The sequence below is a fragment of the Dinoponera quadriceps genome, unplaced genomic scaffold, assembly GCF_001313825.1.
Source record: "Dinoponera quadriceps isolate SergipeBrazil2010 unplaced genomic scaffold, ASM131382v1 scaffold1782, whole genome shotgun sequence".
Taxonomy (NCBI): domain Eukaryota; kingdom Metazoa; phylum Arthropoda; class Insecta; order Hymenoptera; family Formicidae; genus Dinoponera; species Dinoponera quadriceps.
The window spans coordinates 2036893-2059750 of NW_014555947.1; the positions used below are offsets into that span (position 1 = coordinate 2036893).

Consider the following 22858-nt stretch of genomic DNA (forward strand, 5'->3'; position numbering starts at 1 on the left):
TCTTGATTGACGTTTCCTCCCAATCATTAAAATCTGTTTGATATCCTACAATTACATTTGGTTGTCTATAAAAAGTAGAGTTAACATATTCATAATACGACATATGATAACATTCGAAATTAAGCTTTTTTCTTTTACAGAATGATAAGCATTTTCTATTACAAGTAGTGATATCATAATATTTGTTTTGTAACTCTGGTCCTATCAATATAATTGTTAAATTTTCTATCTTATTGAAAATATGCATGAAAAGTTCCCAAGCTGGCGAATATTCTTTATCCAAAAAGTTTGCGGCTATTATAAGAACAGTAAAGTAAGATAGGATACCTAAAAAATTTAAATCTCCAACATACATTCCATAATATAGTGTCAGCGGACCTGATACATAATCAGAGTAGAAATATTTTTCAAATTCTACATTGGCCAAATAGTTTGTAAGGAATGAATCCATATCAACAAAAGGTTTACCTTTTTCAGGAAAATCAATGAATTTTCTAGGTGATGGTGAATTATATCGTAGTGCGATATCTATGTTGAGACACAATTTCAAGTCCTTGCAATTTGAAACGTGATCGAAGTGTTTGAAATTCTCTTTATGATTAGGGCAATAGTTAATGGAATAGCACGTTGTACAAGTACTAAGATTGCACTGTATGTGACATATAAAGCAGGATTGCTTGAACATAATCATCTGCACTTCATACGGTTCTAGATCACGTGACAGCTTTTCCTTGATTAAACGCAAACATTCTTTCCTTAGATTGATCCATTCCTCTTGTTCTTTGCATAAACGATAAAGGTGCAGATGGTTAGTCTCAACATCTCTTATAGCTTGGCAGATTTGCCTATGATACAGTTGGTCTTCCATCTTGTGCTCTAGGCTGCAGTAAAGGTTTGTCTCGCAGATCTCACAAGTTTTGTAACCTTCGCGACTTTTAAACTTGCAAACATGACAAACATTCGGATTGAAACTCTTATTATAAAGGGCAGCTTCACTGCTTGCTAATTGTTGATACAATGTAGATATTTCGGAACTTTCCATAAATATTCCGAAATTTTAGTGTAATAGATAATTACTGATTTATAATATTAATTTAGAAGTAACGTATGTGATATACTCTCGGCGCTTTAGTCGATATAATAAATTTTCTTTTGTAAACCTTACATATATACTTAGTGATTGTTCAGAAGACACTAATAATAAAAAGGTGTGTGTTTACAAGTTTTTCTTGTGCTTCTTGGGAATTGTTGACATACTAAATTAACTCTGAGGATATTATGAACTATGAATATCCGTTACCAAATAGAATGTCTCCAATAATCGCATATGGAATTTTCAAACAATTGATTTTATTGCAATTGATATGCGCCGTATGAATACAAAATCGAATACTCAATCAAATAAGTTATCGCGTTATTATTTCCAAAAATTCGCTCTGCACTGCAAATATTTCTCCTGATTATTAAATTGTGCGTAATTTGTCTACATAGTTCGCGAGTCTCCGCGAGAGACCTCCACAGTTCCTCCTGCCGGTCCTTAAGCAAGCCTGTCGATGTACCTAACCTCAAACATCACTTCGAACGTTTCCGCAGGCGTCCGCTTATATCGGAAAAGAAATCCTCATTCTGGGCTTGATCTCAAGTTTATAACTGCTTAGAATTTCATTGAATCGAGCGGAACAACCTGTAATTTACGCGCGTGCACCTCACACTCACGATCACTCTTCCGATATGACAGAAATGTCAGGAACTGTCAAACACGAGCTCGACATCGGAATAATATAGATAGGTGCCGTTCACACCAATGACGTAAGATGTGCTTACATCGAGTACCGTAATAATGCGCCTCAGGTTCGTCAGGGCGGTCCTGGTGCTCGCGTTGTTGGGAAACATCATCGTTTGGCATAGGATATGGCGGTTGTTCGCGGCGCAGAACACCCTGCGTCTGCTGACACCGAGCGTCACCACGAACGAACCGCCGCAAAAGTTTCATCGGCACTTGGCCCGGCTGGTCACCATCGTTATCAGGCAGTTCGAGAGCTTCGAGAACGACGTAGCGTCCGTTGTGGAGTCTGTCTTGAATTCCTTCCCGGCGGTACCCATCCTGATAGTCTGCGATGAGCTGCCCTATCCACCGTTGGAGCTGGATTTTGCCAATGAGAGCATGAAGAATGTCAGATTGATCAGCTTAAGGCCGGAGTTCAACAAGTCTTTCGAGGAGAGGAATCCACTGTACTATATACGCACTAAGTTCGTCATGTTCTTGCCTGATGCGACGAGATTGTCTACCAAGCAGGTCATTCAGGTAGGTCCTGTTTGTACGGTGCAAAGGAAAATGTAACTGTTCAATATTTCTTTAATAATGTTGTTCTCTTTGCAGGAGACTATCTCACAGGTGCCAAAATTAGGAATAGTCATTGTGCCAGTGGGAAAGATCACTTTGCATTGTCTCGAGTTAGATCTAAGAGTGAAAGAGTGGACTTTGAAGGTGACACGGGTTTCAGGAACAGAATGTGATAGTGTGGTGGGCAAGCATGTGACTATAATTGATGCGAAAATTTTGAGGAAACTCTCAGATCCTTTCTTGCTGCCCTTCACGGATGCGCTGTATGTCCAGACAACAGCTGTAGGTGCAAAGGTTTGTGATTGACACATTAATTGATTAAATAATTTGTCTCTTATTTTTGTGCTTGTGGCGGGAAAATTCATTGATTCTTTTTTTGGAGTAGCATGGGCACGGTTTTGCAATGACTGCCAGTATTTTTCAAACCTGTTCTCTTATACACAGTCGGGATTATTTTATGAATATTTTGTATTTTGTGTCAGTGATTATTAGCCAGTGTTTATCTTGTGTTTGAAGACCTTTTTTTATTTGAGTGGTAAGTATTTCTTATGCATTATATATCTTTCTTAATATTTCGAAAGTATGCAGGTTTGTTGCATATTTTTCTTGTGTATTTCTGCGCAAATAAATTTTCTGAAAATTATTAGTCAAACGAGCGCTTACGGTGTTCCTCGTATTTCCAGATACATATATTGAAGAATTATCAATTCAACGAGGGAAAGCCGTTGTACAGAAATCAACAGGCGCAGTTCAAGGTGCAGCAGTTGCATCGTACGCGGGAACGACTGATGTTCGAGAAATTGGGGATGAAGAAAGTTACGAGGGCTTCCGGTTCCGTGGAGTGGTACGGTTGTTCGCGGGAGACCGCGCGGTGTTTCGGCTCCGTGATAAACAGCGTACCGTCGTACCTCTATCAGAGTCGTTACACGCCGCCTTGTTGCCTAGCCGGACTGAGAAGAGTGACCCACCACGTGATCGACAAACTTGAGGAGGTGGGCATTCGTTTTTGGTTGGAGGGTCAATCGCTGCTGGGTGCGATGAGGAGCGGCGATATTCTACCTTGGGATCACGAGGTGCAAATCGGATTGAACCGAGACGACTTGACGAGGTCGCCGTGGTTGGTCAGGGCCAAGAACAAACCGGTAGTTGATGACGACGGCTTCGTTTGGGAAAAAGCGACGGAGGGCGAGTTCTTCAAGGTACAGTACTCCAAGGTGAACCGTCTGCACGTGAACCTTCTGCCGTTCTACGCGCGCAACGGATCCATGACGAAGGACGCGTGGTTTCTGAGGAATGGCGACTTCCCGGAGCAGTTTCTCCATCCGATGTCGAGCATCGAGTTCGCCGGTAGACAAGTGCCGTGTCCGAATAATATCAGGGACTTCCTTGAGCTCAAGTACTTCAGAGGTGTAATAGAGAATCCGGAGTTACCTGGAAAATTTCTGCTCGATTAGCCCGTTCCGATTGATTGTTCGCAAATCACTCGTATAAATAGCGACGTGGTGATTGTCATTTCACTTTACGCGTCAGTTGATACCTCAGGAGCTGAGTCGCATTTATTGCTATCGAATTGATAATTGTATCTAACGATACTAGGAATTCTTATCTATATGCATGAAGACATTAACATCTGAGTAAAGGATTACAATTTGACATTTTCGCAACAATCCTCGTCTAGGAAAGCTGACATTTCGATTTGCCTTATTTGGGCCATCCTTTAGTGAGAAATCACGACAAATAATTGTTATCGAGATCGTTATCTTTGTATCTCTGAGTAATTCGGCTTAGAGTAGGGAGATTTCCGCGATCTTCTTCCTTGCATGGATCGACCTGTTAATATTGTGCCAAATAAATTTAGTATTTTCAATTAGATCTTGCGGATATAAATGTTAACATTTCTCCAATGTATATACACACATAATACACACATAACTTCCATTATGTGTGTTAACTTTTTATTAGCTTTTCTATTGTCCTTTAGTAGATGCTATGGTCTGTATTAGAGACTTAAATATTTAACACTAACGATTTAAACAGATTTAGTCTCATAATATTTTAAGAAATATTTTTTTGTTTGATATATGAAGACATATAATGCATCATATTTCGAATAATTTTATAAGATGTCAGAAATAGTCAGTAAATATATATAGAGTAAAAATTTGATTATTTAAATTCTGCTCAATCAAAAAGCGTAATTTTAAGAGGGAAACTGTGGAAAGCGTGCAAAAAGTAAAATTTTCCCTTGGATTATTTCCGACGAAATCAATTTGTTTGATTTATTATGCATTAATCATCCCTAATTGTTCTATTTTGACAGTCATATTTTTAGCAATATAAGTCCATGTACAATTACTATTTCGTAGAACTATTTGAACTCAATTGCATAATTAGTACTAATTTATTTGTAAAAATATAGATATGTATACGTGTATTCGTCTGTTACAGCAAATATTAATAAAAAACTGTTGATTATAAAAGATGATTACCCCGCGTGTACGTTTAATATGTACTACTTTTTTACTCACTTAACTCGTCGTTCTCACGTCTTTAGGAGGAGTCAACACCGGTGGCTCGCGCACAAAACTGAGCAGCTTCTCTAATTTCATAGATTCTAATTCCATCTGTGATAAATGTTGTTGCTTTTTCGTTGGTTTCACTCTTATCCGTAAATTTGGAGACAGTTTCAGCGTGTTCACAGTACCTCTGAAAATGTATATATCTCATAAAATAAATAATTATAAAGTAATTGCACACACAGAGAACGCATTTTTTTTATCTTTTATAAAATATCACTTACTTGTCGTCACCGACTATTATGAACGGCAACACATTGTTAAAAGCCAGCCGAGTTAATTTGCTCTTTCGCTTATTGACGACCGGTTGACTACAGATAGGTCTGTACTTATTAACATTCAAATCGAATACCGTAACCTTTCCGTCGTTTGATACGCAAGCAAGTACCGTGGAGCTGTACGGCGCCCATTGAACGTCTCCGATCGGTACACCCAAGTCAAACATGAACAAAGGTTCCCTGCGAATGATACAACATATTACAGAGTGATACGAACGTAATTAATTCCAACGACAGCGTTCTGCACTTCTGACTCACGGTCTTTCGTCCTCCCAGATTTTGATCCGCCAGTCGCCCGAGCAGCTGGCGAAGATGCTGGAATTGAATTTGTTGAAGACTATCCGGTACACCGGCATAGTATGCGCCTCGTGATACGTCCTCATGTAAATACTACTGTACGCCGTACTGCATTTGTATATGGTGCCCTCCTCCGTCCCTACCAGGAAAACATTCTGATCCGCGGGATGGAATGCGATACACGTCCCGCATCCTGCATGCAAACGGGCGCACATAATCGTCACTCCTAACGAGACGCGATTTCTCTGGTTACTCTTTATTATTATCTCCCCGGCATTACCTTTGAGCGTAATCAACGTGCCATCTGGTCCCGGTATAGGTGGTCGGTCCAGGAATAATGTCATAACGGTAGTAAGGCCGAGATCGTTCTGGTTTAACACCCAGTGATTTATCTTGCCGTCGATGCTCACGCTGAAGAACGCTAGATTCCCCTCCTCGGTGTCGGGTGCCCAGCGAATCTAAAATCGATACGATTGTTTTGTCCTATTGAGGAAATTCTTCCGGAATTTGTCATGTATTGAAATTCTCATACAAGAGTGTGTGGGAAGAGAACATTGAAAAGTTAAAAAGTTCAACGGACCTCCCATACTAACCCTCCGTGCTTCTGCACGACGTCGTTGCTTTTGTATTGCGGTGTGGACGGTGGCAACATCACATTGTAAACTGCTACTGCTCCGTCCATGGTACCTTGATTATTATTAATTCATATTGAGCAACATGCTATTGTACACACAGCGTTATTAAGCGACACAATGTCAACGTTTAAACTACCACTACATTTCTAAAAAATATACTTGCTGTAATATTGCCTAATTTACATACCGATAACTAGAAGGTGAGGGTGTTGGGCATTAAAATCCAAGCACATCACCGGAGACTCCGTCGGACAGATCCATTCTGGGTACGACGGATTTTTCAAGCTGAACAAGCACACCGTGCCGTTTGTTACGGTACCATTAAACAATACTAAAATACACAAGTTCTCATTTACAACCTGAAAGTTGCGAGAAACGAAATACGCAATAGGCAATTCTACCAACGTGTTCCGAAGGCGACTGCGAAGAGATCATAATATCTGCTGTTGAAGCACATGTCCGTGATGTCATGTTTCTTGGTTTTCTCGTAAGAGAATTTCCACAGAGGTAACAAGGAGCCTTCGCCGTCCTTGAATTCATCGCTCGGATCGTCCCAATATCTATAATCTAATAATAATTAACGAAGTATATATACGTAGGTATGTATGTGTGTGTGTATATATATATAAATAATTTTTTTTTCTCTCGAATTTCACTGATAAAGATCGTTTACCTTGTGATATATCGTCGAAGATGTTTTGATTCACCATTCGCTCCAGTGTTTTCGCGGCTTGCAGCATTCTGTGTGTCATCGCCGAGGTTTCGATTTGAACCTTCTTTTTCACGTCCTCCTTTTTCGGTTGCGTCAACGGTACTCTCTTTTCTTTTTCTTTCTCACGTTGCTGTTGAGCATAGTCTTCCTAACGATGAAATGAAAAAAACTGAAATATTGTATTGTCGAATATTGTAGAATTGAAAAAAATTGTATGTGTATATACCTGATATTCGTCAAAAATAGTCCATTGGAAGACATGTGTGTTGAAAGTTGCGGTTGGTGGAGGTATAGTTTGCGTACTCATATCCTGTAAAAGTATATAATATATTTATTTCCTAAATGTGAATAGAAAATTCTAATATTTAAATTATGGTAAATATGTTGTTTGCACAGGAGAAAATATGTTGTATATGTACTCTCATAGGATTATCATATGTCAACGCTGCTCTTTCACAAAAATTGAATTGATTGGGCAATTTCTTAGGCTTTGCTTTTTCCAATTCATCTTCCTCGAATTCTGGCTCAGCTTCCAATTCTTGTTCGTATTCAGTCTCGCCTTCTATCATTTTATCCATTTCATCTGCTGTTCTTATAAGAAAAAAAAAATATATATATATATATATATGATTTATATTTTTATTTAGAAAACAATCAAAAGATAAAATATAATTCGTTGAGTAATTGTATGTATGATTGCATGACAGTATGATAGTATATCTTCTATACTTACCTTCTTCTTCTTCTTCAAGTTCTACATCTTCTTCAGCTTCATCAGGCTTTTTCTCATCTGCTGGCTCATCTTGACCATCAACTGTATATGTAAGGATGCAGATGTAAGATATATATGTCACATTAGTTATTTCATTTAGTATATTAAATAAAAATGAAGAACTGATAATATTGATAACTACTGATAATATCTCCTGCCAATTGTGCTTTGGCCTCTTCGGAGTCTTTGTGCAGTATAGTGCCAGCTATATTCAGAAGGGTCACTAAATGCGGTGGACTAGGTAATCTTATAAATTCATGTAATTTCCATGACCATTCCACTAAAGAATCTGGTACTCTGGTGTTATGTACAGTTAATATCCTGGCAAATTCCTCTTGTAATTCCTGTAATATAATTTCAAATACAGAATTATCCTATGATATCAAGGAACAATAAACTCAAGATTAAACATACCGCTTCTGTTAATTGTAACTGGTCATCTGGTTTTAACCAAACTTTTCCTCGCATCCAATCCATGTCTCCAGCAGCCAAATCTTGCCGTGATATGTGACCCTTTGTTAGTGCTAAATGCTGTAAGATTATAAAGCATGATATTGTTCATACTCAACTTATGAATATATAATATGATCTTATGATCTTTAAATATGATCTTAAATAATGAACTACTTTATTATAATTTATAATAAGACAGTAAAATGCATACCTCTTTGTTTTCTGGTACTTTGGAGCCTTGCTTTTTGGGGATTGTTGGTGCCATTGTTTATATTATAAGGTTCTTTAAAAATAATTGCAATAGTTTGCCAACTAGTTGGGAATGAATCACCTTATTTTATTCTATAATGCACGATAATGGGAAAATATTCAGAGTAAGTTTATTCTCTATGTGTAGCTCAATAAAAGTCATTTATAAACATGATAAAGATACAATAGGTAAAAGTTCCAAATGTTGTCATCATTCAACACTGAGAAGTTAGACATGGTTTCCTAGGATACCGCTAGACCTTGGGAATAATGTCAGCTGATGTTATTCTGTGTGAATTCCAATCTCGAAAAATTCAGAATTTTTATCCTGTAAAAAATATGAAAACATTTGCAATTATTTTATAGTTTAATATTTTTAATGTTTTTTTAAATATAAATTTATATACATATATATTATGGTATAACAAAAATATATAATAGACATGTGAAAACTAATGTGTACAATAAAGTCGTCAACTGCAAATGATGTTTGAAACTTATATAATGCTGTTTGTGTACATAGCATCTTAGGTGTCATTGTGTAGGTTTTCCGCTTCACGATATCGAGACAAGCACACTTATCTCTTTGGGGTTATTTGGCAGGAGGAAAATCAATAATGGACTATACCATGGTAATGTGAACATTCCAACAAGTTGCAGGACAGTATTTGTATGGAATCATGCAAATATTGTCAACTAAGATTTGTCAAACGTATTATTTCAAGTAGTTTTTGCGACGGAGGATGATATGTGCTATTAAATTCTTCAGATTCTACGATAATATACGTGAAATATTACATGTGAATCTGTGATGAGTAGTGAAACACTTAGTCAACTTCTATACTATACTATGTGGCTAAATATCTTTCCTGTGTTGCTAATTGTGACGCATGACGTTGTGAATTGTTATTGTGTCTTGAAATTGTGTTATCTCGGATTTAACCTTAACCTTCTCATGTTTGAGCATACGAGATAAGGCAAGATAGATAGTACAAACATTACCTTCTGTTGCAGATGGATTAAGAAGTCGAGTTTCTGCATCTATAAATGTCTTGAAGCATGGAAGATAGCGGCATTGACAGTGATCCTAAAACTATTAGCCATGTGGAAGATGAAAGACTCTTCTTGGTAAGTATTTATTCTGGTACTGCGCTGAGGCGACACTGACAGTTAGACTTACCTAGAATTACTGATATGTGATATATGATAATTCTTTATACATAAAAAATAATTCATGTGCAAAACAAAATTGTACAGTGATATAATATTCTATTTCTCATAGGGCAGCGATAGCAGTTCCAGCAGTAATCACACACAAGTACCTCAACGAAACACTGCCAAGCAGTTGCAAAAGAAACTTGGTATTGAAACAGTTTTGTCTTAAATATTATCTTTCTGCAAGAATACAAGTGTTATTTGTGATATTTCATTTATATAATCTTGTGTCATGATATTTCCTTATGTATGTAATCTCATTCTCTAGAGATACGTATTGAACAGGCCAAGCGAATCCAACGCAACTCTGATTACATAAAGCTTCCAAAATATGACAACGAGAATACAAGTAGTTCCAGTTCTGCCGGATTGATATCAATCCAAAGATTGCCTATACCTCACAAGAATAAGGAACACCTTCCTCTAGTCGAATATAGTGAAAGCGAAAGGTATTGAATAATTACATACGTAAAGAATTGGCAGACGACATTGACGCATTATTAGACTCAAAGATTAATTTCAAAGAGTAATTTTTTGTATTTTGTCAAATATTTTTTTTCTATAAAATATAGTAATGTTTTACTATTACATCATGTTTGCAAAGAATGTGTTTAGATGTGATAATATTTACTCAATTTATAGCATTAAATTGAAAATTACAGTGGGGACGAGATGACGCTCTTTCCAGCGAAATCTAAGGATTCTTCAAAGCATAAACAAGATCTCACCGACACATTCAGCATCGAGGAATTGAGTGACGAAAGCGAAGACTCTTTGAACTTGGATCCAGCACAGCCACCGCATCCCTTTATGAGAACTTACGTACCTACCAGATGCTTCGCTTGCCAATGTCATATAATGTAATTTAACATAGTCTACCTATGGACACGCCACCAATTACCAACTAAATAGTCATTAAATATTGGACTTTCAATTAATTCGAATATATTTTCATGGAACATTTATACCTAGCAAATGCGCCAAAGATTATGTGAGATATAAAACGGAACTCATGTTCTTCAGGCGGCGAAACACCAGTGGACTGAAACTGAAGAACGATTTGTATTATATAATTGTTATGTGATAAAATATGTTGAAGGTATCATTATATCATAATTCCATCAAGTTATATTATTTTCTACGTTTACTTCGTATTGTATCGCATCGAATTGCGTATATATTTGTTTACAGAACAAATTTCTTAAATTAAAAATATTTTGTTAAATTATTGTATACATACTCATCGAATATCCCATCGTCGTAATTTGACGTTTAAACGTCAAGTACTTTGTGGAGGATCGTAATTGCGGGGTGATGTCCGTGCGGACGTTAATCGGTTCCGTTGAATGCAGCAATTCATCGGGGACAACGCTCTCTTCTTCGTGACTGAAGCAATTATTGCTAAGGATATTATTCAAACGGCGTTTCCCAACCTTCACTGGCCATTGGTAACACTCGCAATACCTATTTTGCATGAGATCGCGTCAGGTAATATTTGCTGGGCTTTGTACGGAGCATTGCTCAAGCGCATTTTTGTCGAACCAAGTCGCTAACTGATCGAAATATTACGGTTTCATCTGTCATTCTTTCTCTCAAGATCTTGTATGAAATACTTTCAATCAAGGTTGCGAATCATAAGAGATATTCTTTTTATATCTCCTTACCATTAAACTATATTAAATATGTAGTCATTTTTAATTTCGAATTTTTTATACGCTACGTTTAGCTTTCTTCAAGTGATGTAATATATTACGAGGTCACTACGTTGATGAGCGATAGTGAATAATAGAAATAGTATTGTCCGAGGACTTTCAGCCACAGAACTGTAATTTTTTTCTTTCGTAAGTTTCGCTCCCTTCGATTATCCCGCGCAATGCCGCATTACGAAAGGACACGAAAAAAAAAAGAAAACCGACGGTGAATTTTGAAAGAGTCGCCGACATATGGGACGCGAAATTACAAGTTCACCGTGCACTTTGATTAAATTGTGATGCACCGAGAGAAGGGGCTTGTGCGAATAAGTCGCGAGCGCAATACAGGAAGGAGACGTACAACCGGCGAAAAAATAATCGTAATTAAGCGCTATAATTTGGACGCATACGCGCAACCGACATTTCTCTACGATCCTCAGTATCAGGATGCAACATTTCCTCGACGATCCCGTTGCTAAATATATCGACGTGGCCTTGCGGAGTCCGATTTTCGAGCGGCGAGAAATCACGGATTCAACTCGGGGAGCCTCGAATAATTGAAGACTTCCTCCGCGAGATGTCCCTCCCGACTCGTTTACAGATTAAGTAACGCTCGGCAAAGGTCAATTACTCGGTTTTGCGCGAGACAGTGTCCTCTCCTTGCGCAATATTCCAACTTAGCGTAGTGGGAGGAGACACGTTTCATCTTCGACAGTCTTGGCAATTTTTGCACAGCGTGCGCGCGCATCGTCCTGTAAATCATGCCTTTTCGCGCGTATCAAAACGTCGGCGGGAGAAACAATGCCGTGCACGCTTAGAAGAGGTACGCACAATGTGCGCCACAGATCGTAGCGGCGAGATACCGCGCGCGGAGAATACCGGCGAGACACCGTCGTAAAACACGCTCCGTTGCGGAACCGCGAGAAACGGAGCGGCCGTTCTTTCTTGTTCCTCTTTTTTTCTTTCTTCTTCGATCTCGATCGTGGTATGAGACGCGCATTGCGTACATGTTTCACACCGCGATTATCGTTAACGTTGCCGTATATATTGTTTTTATAATTATTGTTATAAATTCCGCCGTTCAATGCTCCGTACACGATGCTCGTGTACACCTTCCGATTAAAACGCGTCTCACGTTTATCTCAAATTTCGTCCGGCCGGTATCACATATGTATGTGTGACAAACGCGTTTCCTCGCGTCTCTTTAAAGGGCTCCCTTTGATCTTAAGTACGAACACGAAAACGCGCGTCGTGGAGGTAGCGCGATAGCGCTCTAATTAATGACCCGTGTACCTGAAATTTATTCCACCTCTCCGGTATTCCGGCGAACTCGATTTTTAATTAAGTCTCCACCCGGCAGGTATATACGGCGCAAGCGCATTAACAAGCCGCTGGCTCGTTCGCCACGAGGATATAAACATTTGTTGCGCTAAATTTTCATATCTGCGCGCTGCGCAACGCAGTGCAACGCATGATGTATCGTGTATGAATATTTAGATGCGCCCTCGTATATTCCGCGTATCTACAGAGTGGCCGGTGTGTTCCTTCCAGTTGTGTGCGAACTCCTGGATGAATGGAAAATCAATTTAACCTCAGCGAAAATCCAAATGACCGCGGAAGAAATTTTTCCTCTTTTTTCTTTCTGCGACAATCCCAGGTAGAACATCAAATGATGAAAAAATGATCGAAAGGTCTTTGAGTTTTTATAGTCCTTTTCTCATCATTCTGATGTCATCGTGATTTTCTGTTCTACTTGGAATTGGACTTCAAATTTTAATATAATTAAACTTTCATTTTATGAAGTAATATTCACTTAATACTACCTTAATCACGAAACGGTTGAAGTTAATGGAGATATCATTAGTGTCTCCAAAATTGCTTCGTATATCATTCTTCTTTGTTTGCTTTCTAGTCGAGGTGAATCTGGACCACCCTGTATAATATTACGAAGGTACGCGTCGTCAACAGCATCGGTGCGATCGTAAATCGAGTAAGAGTTATGGCATATTTTGTAACTGATTTGATGCAATAAATTTCTCGTTCCCTTTCGACGAAGAGCCGCGGTAAGCGGCAATGTGAGCGCCGCTAATGTCCTTTCATTTATTCGTAGATTCGACGGAAGGCGAATCAGCAGTGGAAACGAGGAAACTGAGCTTCTTGAGTGACTGAGTTTCTAGGTCCATATGTCACGATAGGAGATAGGAAGGAGAACAGCGACCTTGACATCCGTTTCCTTGTTGTCGATTTCTTACCATGCATCTACAAATCATTATTTTACGTTAACTTTTGTTTTTGCTTAATTTAGCACAAAATTGCTGATATTAACGTCAAGAATTATATGATTCGTGTCACTCTGGGAAAATAACGCGTCGACGGTGGATCCCGGTTGAGGATATAATCGGCGACTTTACAGCACAGCGAAAGCACGTTCCTGGAGATAATGCGGCGGCGACAGTCGATAAAAGTGTCGAATTCTCGTGCTACCGAGGCAACATTGTCCGCGAATCTAACCTGGAAACCAGTAAAACCGGCTCTCGTGAGAATCTGTTCCTCGTGGGCACGGGGGGAAAAAAAGAAGCAAGAACATGCGAGTCTCGGCGAGAAAAGTAGAGAAACATAGGAGCGGAATTGGATTTACATACGTGCTGAACGAGCCGCGGCTTAGCACCTTGCATCGCAGAGAACTTCGCACCGTTTAACCTGAAAAAGGACAGGTAGACCAAGAAATGATGACGTCGAAACGACGAGGAAATGACTATAAAACCCTTTTTTTTTCAATCATTTTCACTGTCATTGTTATTTTCTGTTTTACCTGAATTCGGGTTTGGTTAATACACGGAACCGCGTGAACCTGTCGATAATTAACTAATGTTCGATGCGCGCTCTGCACGCACTGGCGCGCACTACTTTGAATTAGCTGAAGTGAGTCGAATTAGTTGAAGTAGCCGTTTGGTCTCGTCCATTTTGACGCCGACGACGAAACGGTTCGGAGTCGGATGATTTATGCGCGAGTGTTCACGGCGTCCTTAACCACGGGGGAGTCTTGCTGGGTGCGTATAGCATTTGGATATCACTGCAGATTCTCGCGCGCGATATTTCGATACGTACGAGCCGTCCGCCGCCCCGCAGATTAGCCGCACGGACGATGTTGTTTTCGGACTGTGCGGTGTGTGCGTGCGTGCATGTCGGATCGTGTTTCGAGAAATGCCGTCGAATGTATTTACGAGGGTTCGAAGGGGGCGCGAGCGCGATGTACCTCTTTCGGGGGCTCCATAAAGCGCGGAAATGTATTCGCGACGGAATTAAGAGATCGCCCCGATGGCGATCTATCAGACGTGCGTTAGCTCCGGCTGGTGGTATTCCGGCCAAAAATCTGAATGCTTCCATGTACCGTCGCCATTTTCAGGAGCGTCGTTTCCGAACGTGGGTGAACTTTCGTTGAGAATCATTTTAGACAAACGCATCAGGTATCATTTTAGACAAACGCACCAGGTATCATTTTAGACAAACGCACCAGGTATTTCACATAGAATTTCGATGAGAATCCTGTATGTCATATTATTGTTAATGGTATTTCGTCATCATTGATGATGTCTGTCCGATGGAAATTTCGATATTTTCATACGCCGCCATTTCTACGAGCGTCGCTTCCAAACAAGTGAATGTTTGCGTCGGTAATTTTAGACACACGCATTCGTGATTCGCTCGTCGGGTAAAATTTCGACGAGAGTTGCGTGTATTATATTGTCATTGAAGGTATTCGTCATCATTGATGTTTATCGTATTGACAGGGCGATGCGGGGAAGATGCGTGTACGTATTGCGCGGTTCGCACGGGTGTTACGAACGGGTTAACGACTGCCGCGCGAGTTCGGAGCAAATATCGCTGCCGCGATTGACCCGCGATCCCCAGGTGCATCGACCGCTCGTTTCTTCCTCGGGATGAAAAACCGCAGGCCACTTGTCCGTTTGCGGCCGACGGAGAAGGTGACGGGTAGAGAGAAGGAGAGGGAGAGAGGAAGGAAGGGAGACCGATAAGGTAAACGCGATACACACCGGTCATACACTTACGGCGCGTGTCGAAGATTTTTCACCGCAGTTAGTATAATCCATGATTCGAGCATGCCGAATACCGTAATTTAACGATAAAGTGAACGGACGTCTTTAACGATTTGATTAACGATTTGTGTCACGGCTGGGAATTGTTATACGTCGTCGCATTTAATCTCAATCCTATCTCACTAACGAGATACAGAGATATATAATCATAAGATTTTCACGTCGTAGGATCATAGAGATTTTTGTTTCCAAAAGCATTTACGGATCTCATTTCAAAACATGAAGATGAATTTTAAATCTGGATAGAGTTTTGTACATATATGACGCAGGCGCAAGACGTATAAAAAAGGAATACAATTTATTGAAATTGTTAATACAGCGAAGTTAAGGACATTCGACGAAATTATTCTGAGATATTTTTAAGGATCAGACACAATGAATTAAATATTGGGAATAAGAAATTCGATTTCGACACATGGACCACCATGTTTCAATCCATAATAAAAGATGAGTAGAAGAATTAGGATTGGAAACACTATCGAAATTTTATTTCTTATAATTTGCGTGCTTATAGGGATGCCCGTTTTTACCATGGTTTAAATCTAATCGATGATTAACTCAATGGAATTGATCAATCGGAATTGGCTGAACTGATTAATGTGATTGGTCAATTCCGTTGAGTTAATCGAGTAAGTCGAATCGTAGATTCACAATTTAAATCATGATAGTGGAAACAAGCATTAACAGTTTACTCTCCAAATATCTAATGATCATCAATATGATACAAATGAAAGTCAGTTCGAATCAATCGAAAATTATCAAGAAAAAAGAATAAAAGTGACACTGATGACAGCAGAGGTTTATTAAAAAAGTACAGTAAAAATGGTCATCTCGCTTTAAAACATTTCTTACACCTTATTCTCTATTCCCTTTTATTATGTTTGAAACACTATAGTTTATTTCCAATTTCGTATATTTAATTTCTTGTTCCTTATATTTAATTCCTTCCTGCCTAAGCTCTTACAAAGCACACCTCAAGTCATAAAGCGATATCTCGAAACGATCGATAGCGTGGGCGATCGATTCGCCTGGCTACGCCAATGTCACGTAACGGTCGCTCGAAGCACGGTCCGCTGCTCGCGTACTCGAAACCCATCGCTTCCTGTACCAACGGCTTTTTTCTCCCGAACGACCGGGCTTAATTAAATACCGGCAGGTATGCCTGTGAGTCCTCCACGCCGGCCGCGGAGAGGTGCATCAAGGTTGCTGCATCGCGCGAATCCCGTTCGCCACTGCCCCCACGAATACGACGCGCCATGAAAATTTGTAGAGGTAAACTCCTACGCGACTATTCTCAATAGGGTTCCAGGTAGAACAGAACGTCACGATGACGTCAAAATCATGAGAAAGTGAATAATTCACTTTTCGATTACTTTCCTGTTGTCATTTTGCTTTTATTGTGATTTTCTATGTGGTGTTCTACCTGAAGTTAGATCAATCCTTAAATATAGATCGGGAATAATATAGATCAAAGAACTTCGACTTTTTATTCTGCATCACTTGGATGCTACCAGTAACCTAATAGATTAATAAATTCATATAATATTATGTAAAATTTCGAAATATATTCTCGTATATAGAATTTCAGCTTGAAATGATATTCCGGAATGATGCCGTTTTGACCGACAGTACATTCGTGTTTCGATATACTTGATAAAAAGATAGAGAAGTCGAGAGTATTAATTTGCTCCTCGCTTGCTAAAGAATGAGCAGTAGAGATATTTATTGAAGCATTAAACGTGTGACAATAGTCAGTCACAAAAAGGTTGCAATATCCCGGATAGAGTAGAAAATGACGTTAATATGATGAAAAAAATGATCGAAAAATGACCTTTATAGTTTTTTTTCTTGTCATTTTGACGTTATCGTCATTTTCTGTCCTATCTGGGATTATTCAATTAGATTCGCAACGCATCTCGTATTCAACAGGAAAATGTATCTCCTGAGAATTGTTGAAAATAAAATTCTCCTATTGGACACAGGATGCGTTTCGAAATTTACCAAAAAAAGTATCGCAATCTTTTGACTGACTATAGAATTTTGATTATATTCACGAAGATATCACGGACGAGATTGAGAATAACGTCGGAAACAATTTCCTCTGTCGAGTTCCTCGCGTACGCCAGAGAGAGTGTTTCGGTTCCATCCTCGTTCTATCTCGTTCCTCCGTGTCTCTCATATGTATTCCGGGCCGGCGTCGTATATTGGTAAAAAGAGCAATAATAAATCGGTACGTGCGATGCACGGCGATCGGGACGCCGCGCGCGCGAATCCGCGGAACGAATCGAAAAGCGCCGCCGCCGCCGCGGCGTGTGTCCCCATGAATGAAATCGGTCGGTAGGCTCGCGAACACGCGCGAGACGCGCGGGAGGAGCGCGCGTAGGGAGAGAGAAAGAGAGAAGGAAAGAGAGAGCGACTCACGTGACGGAGCAGCGGCCGGGCGGTTTCGAACGGCGGGCGCGCGTGCGGCTGTCTCGGCTCGCGCTCGGGAGATGTCGCCGCGGTTGCGTGGCGGCTGCTGGAAACACCTGACCGCGGCGTAGCAGTAGAGTATGGGCCGGTGTGGCGGGCGCACAGTTCTTTCAAAACAAGTAGCTCGCGATTAACAAACCGCGTGGCTCTCCCCCTCCCCTCTACGCGCCTACCTGTCAAAGTTGTCGCGTCGTGGCTGACGCGCGAGGTGCCTGTGTACACATACTATAACAATAACACAACGCGCCCGCGCGCGTCCACCTCGCTTGACATCCGTTGGCGCACGGCAGTTTTTTACGCGCGTCGATGCCCTACACATGGAGCACCGTCGAACGACGCAGACGTCGTCCGCGATACGAAATCGTCGTCGTCTCGTCCTCGGTGTCTCGCTCGTGAGATTCGCGCGTGAAACCCGCGCCGCCCGGTGAATTTTCACCCGCCCGACGAATTTCGGGTCGCGGGTTAGCGTTATCGCGGCGACACAGTCCTCTTCGGGGCGGCGGATCGAGGCGGCCGCCCCCGCGAATGGCCCGGTCCCGAATCGAGAAGATGTGACCGCGAAACTGCGCGCGTTGTGATCGCGGTGCGACGGAGCCCGGGAGTGTCGAAAAGTGAGGCGGGCGAGTGAGGAAGTGTGATAGACGAAGAAAATGACTCGCCAGAGTGGCCAGTGCTCCACGAGGACAGTGCTGTTGACTGTGTCGTTCCTGTTGACTTCCGTGCTGCTGGTGCTGGCGAACGAGGATGCCGCGACCTTGGAGTACGACGAGCCCCTTCCGGCAGCCTGCGATCGCCCGCGTGTTGATTCAGGTGAGTCGAGCGAACTGTTCTCTTTTAATTCGCTCTCTCGGAGCGGACCGCTGCATTTTAGTCGTTCGTCTCGATTGCTCTATTGAGGAAAGTAATCCCGACTTTCAGCTCTACATTGTCTATTTAGTTCTACATTAAGTATTCCAAAATCTTCTTTTGGATACCCTTGGATGCTACAAATGGAAAGTTATTTTTTTGTTTTCTCCACTCGAAGTCTTAATATAAAATTTCAGATTTCTTCCTGGGAGATTTAAATTCTCTTGATAGCATGAAATGAGCATTATTAGAGCCACCTTCTTTGATGCCACGAATGGAAGAAAGTTATTCCCGTTTTCTCCACTTGAAATCTTAATATAGAACTAAAATTTCGACTCGAGATGTTTTTGTATGGCGCGCATAAGAAAAAAAACGAGCGAGATGGCTGATTGATACGAAATAGCTAATTGGCCATAATTATGTAAGAAGGATCCAATCTACAAAATTAGTAATTTATCACAGACACACGAGCCCACACTAATTTCCTATTTCGTTTTTCAATCTCGATGTCTTGCAAAATACATAAGGAACATTTATCAATCGATTTCTCACTAATTGATTTTTGAGATTTTTATTATCAATGGATATACGTCTATACGTCTTTCTACATAAAACAAAACGGCCCAAAACGCCTTATGGTCGTTTAAAATTAATTAAAAAACATCTTTTATTTTCTATTAGTTGTGTTATTTTTTATTAGTTGCATCTTTTTTAACAAGGTTAAGCTTGTCAATGAATACCATTAAATGAAGGAAAAATGAGATAAAAGAACGAGATTGTTTAGAACATTAAATTAAAATAATAGCGATTTCTATTTTCCATTTATCATTCCCTTCACTTAAAGATTTCACGGCACGAAATGATACGTCCGTGTAGAAGTTTAATAACGTAGAAAGGTGAAAGGACATTTCACTGCATCCTCATCTACCGATCGTTCTTCCTCTCATTCTCGCGCGGAGACTATACTCTCCGGAGATCATTGCAGTGACGGTGAATGCCTGAACTTTGTTGCTCGTCTCAGCTTTGCCGATGAAGAACGACCTTTGCTCTCGGTCGCTTCTGTGAAAGTACGCTCGCGCATCCGCCATCGCTCCGCAGTAAGATACTCCATAGAATTCTTCGTGAATAGCGAAAATAATAAAATTTATCATATTTCTGATGCAAGTCTATTAAATGCTATTCGTGTCTCTATACTGAAAATATATTAGAAACTATATTAATACGCGTTTCTATCAAAATTCGTTCTATCAAAATTCGAGTAAAAATATTTTTATCGTGATATCAAAATATTCTTTTATGATCCTTATATATATTCGTATATTTTCTTTATTAAATTTACATTTTTTCTCGTATTATTTTTATACTTTCTCTTATAACATTCTTCTATTGAAATATCAAAATATTTATATAGCAAAATTTTCACAATGTTGAGAGAGAATCGCTTGAGCATGCCGCACAATCAAGTATGCAAAGATACATCACGATTTCACCTTTACGATCTCCTTTATCATTTCGCGCACAGATTTATCACACGAGCCCATGTTAATTTTCTATTTCGCTTTTCAATCTCGATGTCTTGCGAGATACGTAAGGAATATTTATCAATTGATTTCTCACTCGAATCGCCAGGCACTATTAATTTCACGACACGTGAGCCTCGACAGCTTTTCAAGCGCCGCTTCTACACTCACGACGTGCGCAGTATCGTAATTAAACATCCGATAATAGACTCGGGGTCGGTTTCCCATGGTGTTTAGGAATGCGCTCATTGTCGGACTGCATCCGTCGCCCTCCCTCGATCAGATCGATTAATTCGCACTTAGAAAGGCGGAAGCACGTCGTCGTGCGCGCGTGTGCCGATCACAAAGCCGATGAGCCTTCGCCGAGATCCCGCCGGCAGAGTGCAAATTACTGTCGCGACTACGCTTTCTATTGGCAGCCGAGAAGGCGATAAGTGCGAACGAATTTTGACACGGCCGGCTGCGGAGCCTTTTTCCGCGACGATTGCATTTCGCGTTAGATCATCGTCATCGGCGATTAGCACACTTGGACGCGTCGGACGGCGTTAGGAAAATGTCGAGACCGTCGTTTCACGAGTCTCGCGACCATGTCGGAGTTAATGAACTGCGGCTTCCAAAAATGACAAGAGACGGCTCGTTAGGAATTTTTTATTAAATATCGATCGCCGATCATTATGCGCGGGCGATCCATATTTAACATAGAGAAAGCAAATGCCGGCGAAGGAAAAGGTTTTTTTATAGCTCATTGAGCTTGTCGCGCTAATAATATGATTAATTTACCATCAAGTTTCGTGGATCAAAGTGCCGTTATATTTAATATGTATGTATGTTCTTTTTATGGGAAAATCTTTGCAGAGAGAATTTCTATGTAAGATATCTTCGAGAATATCATGAGGATATCCTGGGCATAAATTATTTGATAAAATCTACATAGATCATTCCTCACAATTTCTTCATCTAACTTTCTTGAAATAGACAAAAAAATATACAGAATGTTAAAAAATTAGGCCGATAAACTTTGAAGGTAAATAGAGGATTTCAAAATAAACATTTTTTGTTAATATTTTCTCTCTATTTCTCTTCAAAATTTGACGCTAATTTGTTAACACTCTATATATATATCAGGTATTCACAATATCTGTCTGTCTCCTACAGGACGAATAACCTTCTGCGAATCGATGGCGGAAATATTTTGAATAAATAATAAATTATTTGATAACATCTAAATAGAATATTCCTCACAATCTCGTCATCTAGCTCTCAAGATTATTTTCTTTTTCTCGAGATTGAAATAGCTTCCTTGAAATAGAAAAAAAAAATATATATATATATATATATCAGGCATTCGGGATACATCTGTTTATTTCGTCCGGGGCGAATAACTTTCCGCGAATCGATGGTGGCTCGCGTTACGACGTGCGACGATGTGTCTCGTACGACGAATGCATATGCATGCATTCGGGGTGCGCAGGAAACGTTTCTGGCATCGGTCCGTGTAGAATCCTCCGGCCAACCTTGATGCGAATGGTACGTACGTGTCGAGGCTGCTGTTAAAAGGCGGTACCCCGTGCGAACGTGGCCTGCGGATAACTGTTCGCGCGGCGAACGTGCCCCGCAAGTGCGTTTATTTAACGACCGCGGAATTTACGATTGCCTAATGCTATTTATAGTTCATAAGGCGATCTCTAATGAATCACGCGATACCGTGATTTGGTGCAGTCGACCGGTCCATAAGACCGGTATATCCACGAAATTTAACGACCGTGCCGTAATTGCTCTTTCCTTTGCGCCACCTTGCACGCTCGCGTCGACGTCGTCGTATCTCTCTTTGATATTTTCAAGAGGTGCGCGTTATAGCTTCTATTGTACTTGTTTTATTGTATTAATGATGTCTTTATTGTACTTTTACGATGATGGTTTTGCGAAATTTTAATACTTGACAATTTATTTGTGTGAATTTGTGACTGATATCTGCACTTTTACTAAAGCGTAAAATTAATCGAGATATCGGATTTCTATTTTATCCCGGAAAAATTATCAGTCTGATCATTAGTGCGTGATATAATTTTTCGCATTTATTTAGTCTCTTGCATTCATTGATATTCTTTGGATTGAAATATTCTGAAAGTATTTGAAAATCGTGTAAATACGATAATTTTATTAGAAAATCGATTGAAGTGGATATTAATTAGAAACGTATAGGGGATGCAGGCAAGGGATAATCGTGTAACAGCGGGAACGTAATTTATCTCGGATGAGACGCGTGTTTCGTTTCGAGTTGCAAGTGCAACGCGTGGTTTCCTTTCACGGCTTTCGATAGTAGGATTTATTTTATGAGATACAGTCGAGGCACGGGGTCTTATCAAGACTACTACCGCGTCGGCGTTCACTCGCGTGGCTCGGCAGGGTCGCCGCGAGAGAATAGATTGCAATAGGATGCAATTTTCTAGGAAGATCCAGGATACCCGGCGCACACGCAATGTTAGATAACTATAGGAGATTTAATTAAGATTAAACTGCTCACGACGGGGCATGTTCGATCGGTCCTAATCATGACTGCGAAGTAATGTATATTTTTATCTGTCCCTTACGATTTCGTAAGGTTTCGTTATCGAAAATGTCGCGTACGCGTGAGGGAGCATTCCTCGCGAAAGCGATTATTCGAGATAGCAATTAATCG

The 22858-nt window shown here is 40.2% G+C and overlaps 5 protein-coding genes and 1 long non-coding RNA gene across 8 annotated transcripts in view; 3 read left to right on the forward strand and 3 right to left on the reverse strand.

The window, feature by feature from the left end:
- The window catches only part of LOC106745998, a 1698-nt gene extending 389 nt beyond the window's left edge, over positions 1 to 1309 (reverse strand). Inside the window, exon 1 of the mRNA XM_014622086.1 lies at positions 8 to 1309. Coding sequence (XP_014477572.1) covers positions 8 to 1042 — 1035 coding nt within the window. The 5' untranslated portion in view covers positions 1043 to 1309. The remainder of the gene's footprint in view (positions 1 to 7) is intronic.
- Positions 1310 to 1520: 211 nt separating this feature from the next.
- On the forward strand, positions 1521 to 4799 carry LOC106746101 (fukutin-related protein). Its single transcript, XM_014622314.1, has 3 exons — positions 1521 to 2305; positions 2381 to 2638; positions 3028 to 4799. The coding sequence occupies exons 1-3, from the start codon at positions 1841 to 1843 to the stop codon at positions 3796 to 3798; spliced, it is 1494 nt and encodes a 497-aa protein (XP_014477800.1). The 5' UTR covers positions 1521 to 1840; the 3' UTR covers positions 3799 to 4799.
- LOC106746099 (dynein intermediate chain 2, ciliary) lies at positions 3687 to 9402 on the reverse strand. Of its 3 annotated transcripts, none has more exons than XM_014622312.1 (14): positions 9319 to 9402; positions 8279 to 8644; positions 8029 to 8145; positions 7757 to 7958; positions 7262 to 7656; positions 7069 to 7152; positions 6804 to 6990; positions 6536 to 6697; positions 6318 to 6461; positions 6076 to 6182; positions 5457 to 5953; positions 5145 to 5378; positions 4873 to 5050; positions 3687 to 3775 (listed from the first exon to the last, which is right to left on the reverse strand). In XM_014622312.1, the coding sequence occupies exons 2-13, from the start codon at positions 8330 to 8332 to the stop codon at positions 4873 to 4875; spliced, it is 2361 nt and encodes a 786-aa protein (XP_014477798.1). In that variant the 5' UTR covers positions 8333 to 8644; positions 9319 to 9402; the 3' UTR covers positions 3687 to 3775. The 3 variants fall into 3 exon arrangements, with proteins under 3 accessions (XP_014477798.1, XP_014477799.1, XP_014477797.1); XM_014622313.1 differs by lacking the exon at positions 3687 to 3775 and having other exon boundaries at positions 4866 to 5050; positions 5457 to 5688; positions 5776 to 5953; XM_014622311.1 differs by lacking the exon at positions 3687 to 3775 and having other exon boundaries at positions 4866 to 5050.
- LOC106746102 lies at positions 8845 to 10465 on the forward strand. The gene is made up of 5 exons (XM_014622315.1): positions 8845 to 8948; positions 9331 to 9444; positions 9599 to 9677; positions 9800 to 9980; positions 10194 to 10465. The coding sequence occupies exons 2-5, from the start codon at positions 9376 to 9378 to the stop codon at positions 10393 to 10395; spliced, it is 531 nt and encodes a 176-aa protein (XP_014477801.1). The 5' UTR covers positions 8845 to 8948; positions 9331 to 9375; the 3' UTR covers positions 10396 to 10465.
- Positions 10466 to 13371: 2906 nt separating this feature from the next.
- LOC106746025 lies at positions 13372 to 14070 on the reverse strand. The gene is made up of 4 exons (XR_001374570.1): positions 14035 to 14070; positions 13865 to 13922; positions 13549 to 13733; positions 13372 to 13481 (listed from the first exon to the last, which is right to left on the reverse strand). It is a non-coding gene; the product is annotated as an uncharacterized LOC106746025 (long non-coding RNA).
- Positions 14071 to 18383: 4313 nt separating this feature from the next.
- LOC106746115 (mucin-19-like) overlaps positions 18384 to 22858 on the forward strand; it is a 220427-nt gene continuing 215952 nt past the window's right edge. The window contains exon 1 of the mRNA XM_014622337.1: positions 18384 to 18622. Coding sequence (XP_014477823.1) covers positions 18463 to 18622 — 160 coding nt within the window. The 5' untranslated portion in view covers positions 18384 to 18462. The remainder of the gene's footprint in view (positions 18623 to 22858) is intronic.

What these genes read in the sequence shown, in the direction of transcription:
- LOC106746101 (XM_014622314.1), top strand. Translation starts at nt 1,841, where the DNA reads ATGCGCCTCAGGTTCGTCAGGGCGGTCCTGGTGCTCGCGTTGTTGGGA. An exon ending in CTACCAAGCAGGTCATTCAG is followed by an intron (nt 2,306 to 2,380) that starts GTAGGTCCTGTT and finishes TTCTCTTTGCAG; the next exon opens with GAGACTATCTCACAGGTGCC. An exon ending in CAACAGCTGTAGGTGCAAAG is followed by an intron (nt 2,639 to 3,027) that starts GTTTGTGATTGA and finishes TCGTATTTCCAG; the next exon opens with ATACATATATTGAAGAATTA.
- LOC106746099 (XM_014622312.1), bottom strand. Translation starts at nt 8,332, where the DNA reads ATGGCACCAACAATCCCCAAAAAGCAAGGCTCCAAAGTACCAGAAAAC. An exon ending in AGTTACAATTAACAGAAGCG is followed by an intron (nt 7,959 to 8,028) that starts GTATGTTTAATC and finishes ATTATATTACAG; the next exon opens with GAATTACAAGAGGAATTTGC. An exon ending in ATCTGGGAGGACGAAAGACC is followed by an intron (nt 5,379 to 5,456) that starts GTGAGTCAGAAG and finishes TATCATTCGCAG; the next exon opens with GGAACCTTTGTTCATGTTTG.
- LOC106746102 (XM_014622315.1), top strand. Translation starts at nt 9,376, where the DNA reads ATGGAAGATAGCGGCATTGACAGTGATCCTAAAACTATTAGCCATGTG. An exon ending in AAGATGAAAGACTCTTCTTG is followed by an intron (nt 9,445 to 9,598) that starts GTAAGTATTTAT and finishes TATTTCTCATAG; the next exon opens with GGCAGCGATAGCAGTTCCAG. An exon ending in GCAGTTGCAAAAGAAACTTG is followed by an intron (nt 9,678 to 9,799) that starts GTATTGAAACAG and finishes CTCATTCTCTAG; the next exon opens with AGATACGTATTGAACAGGCC.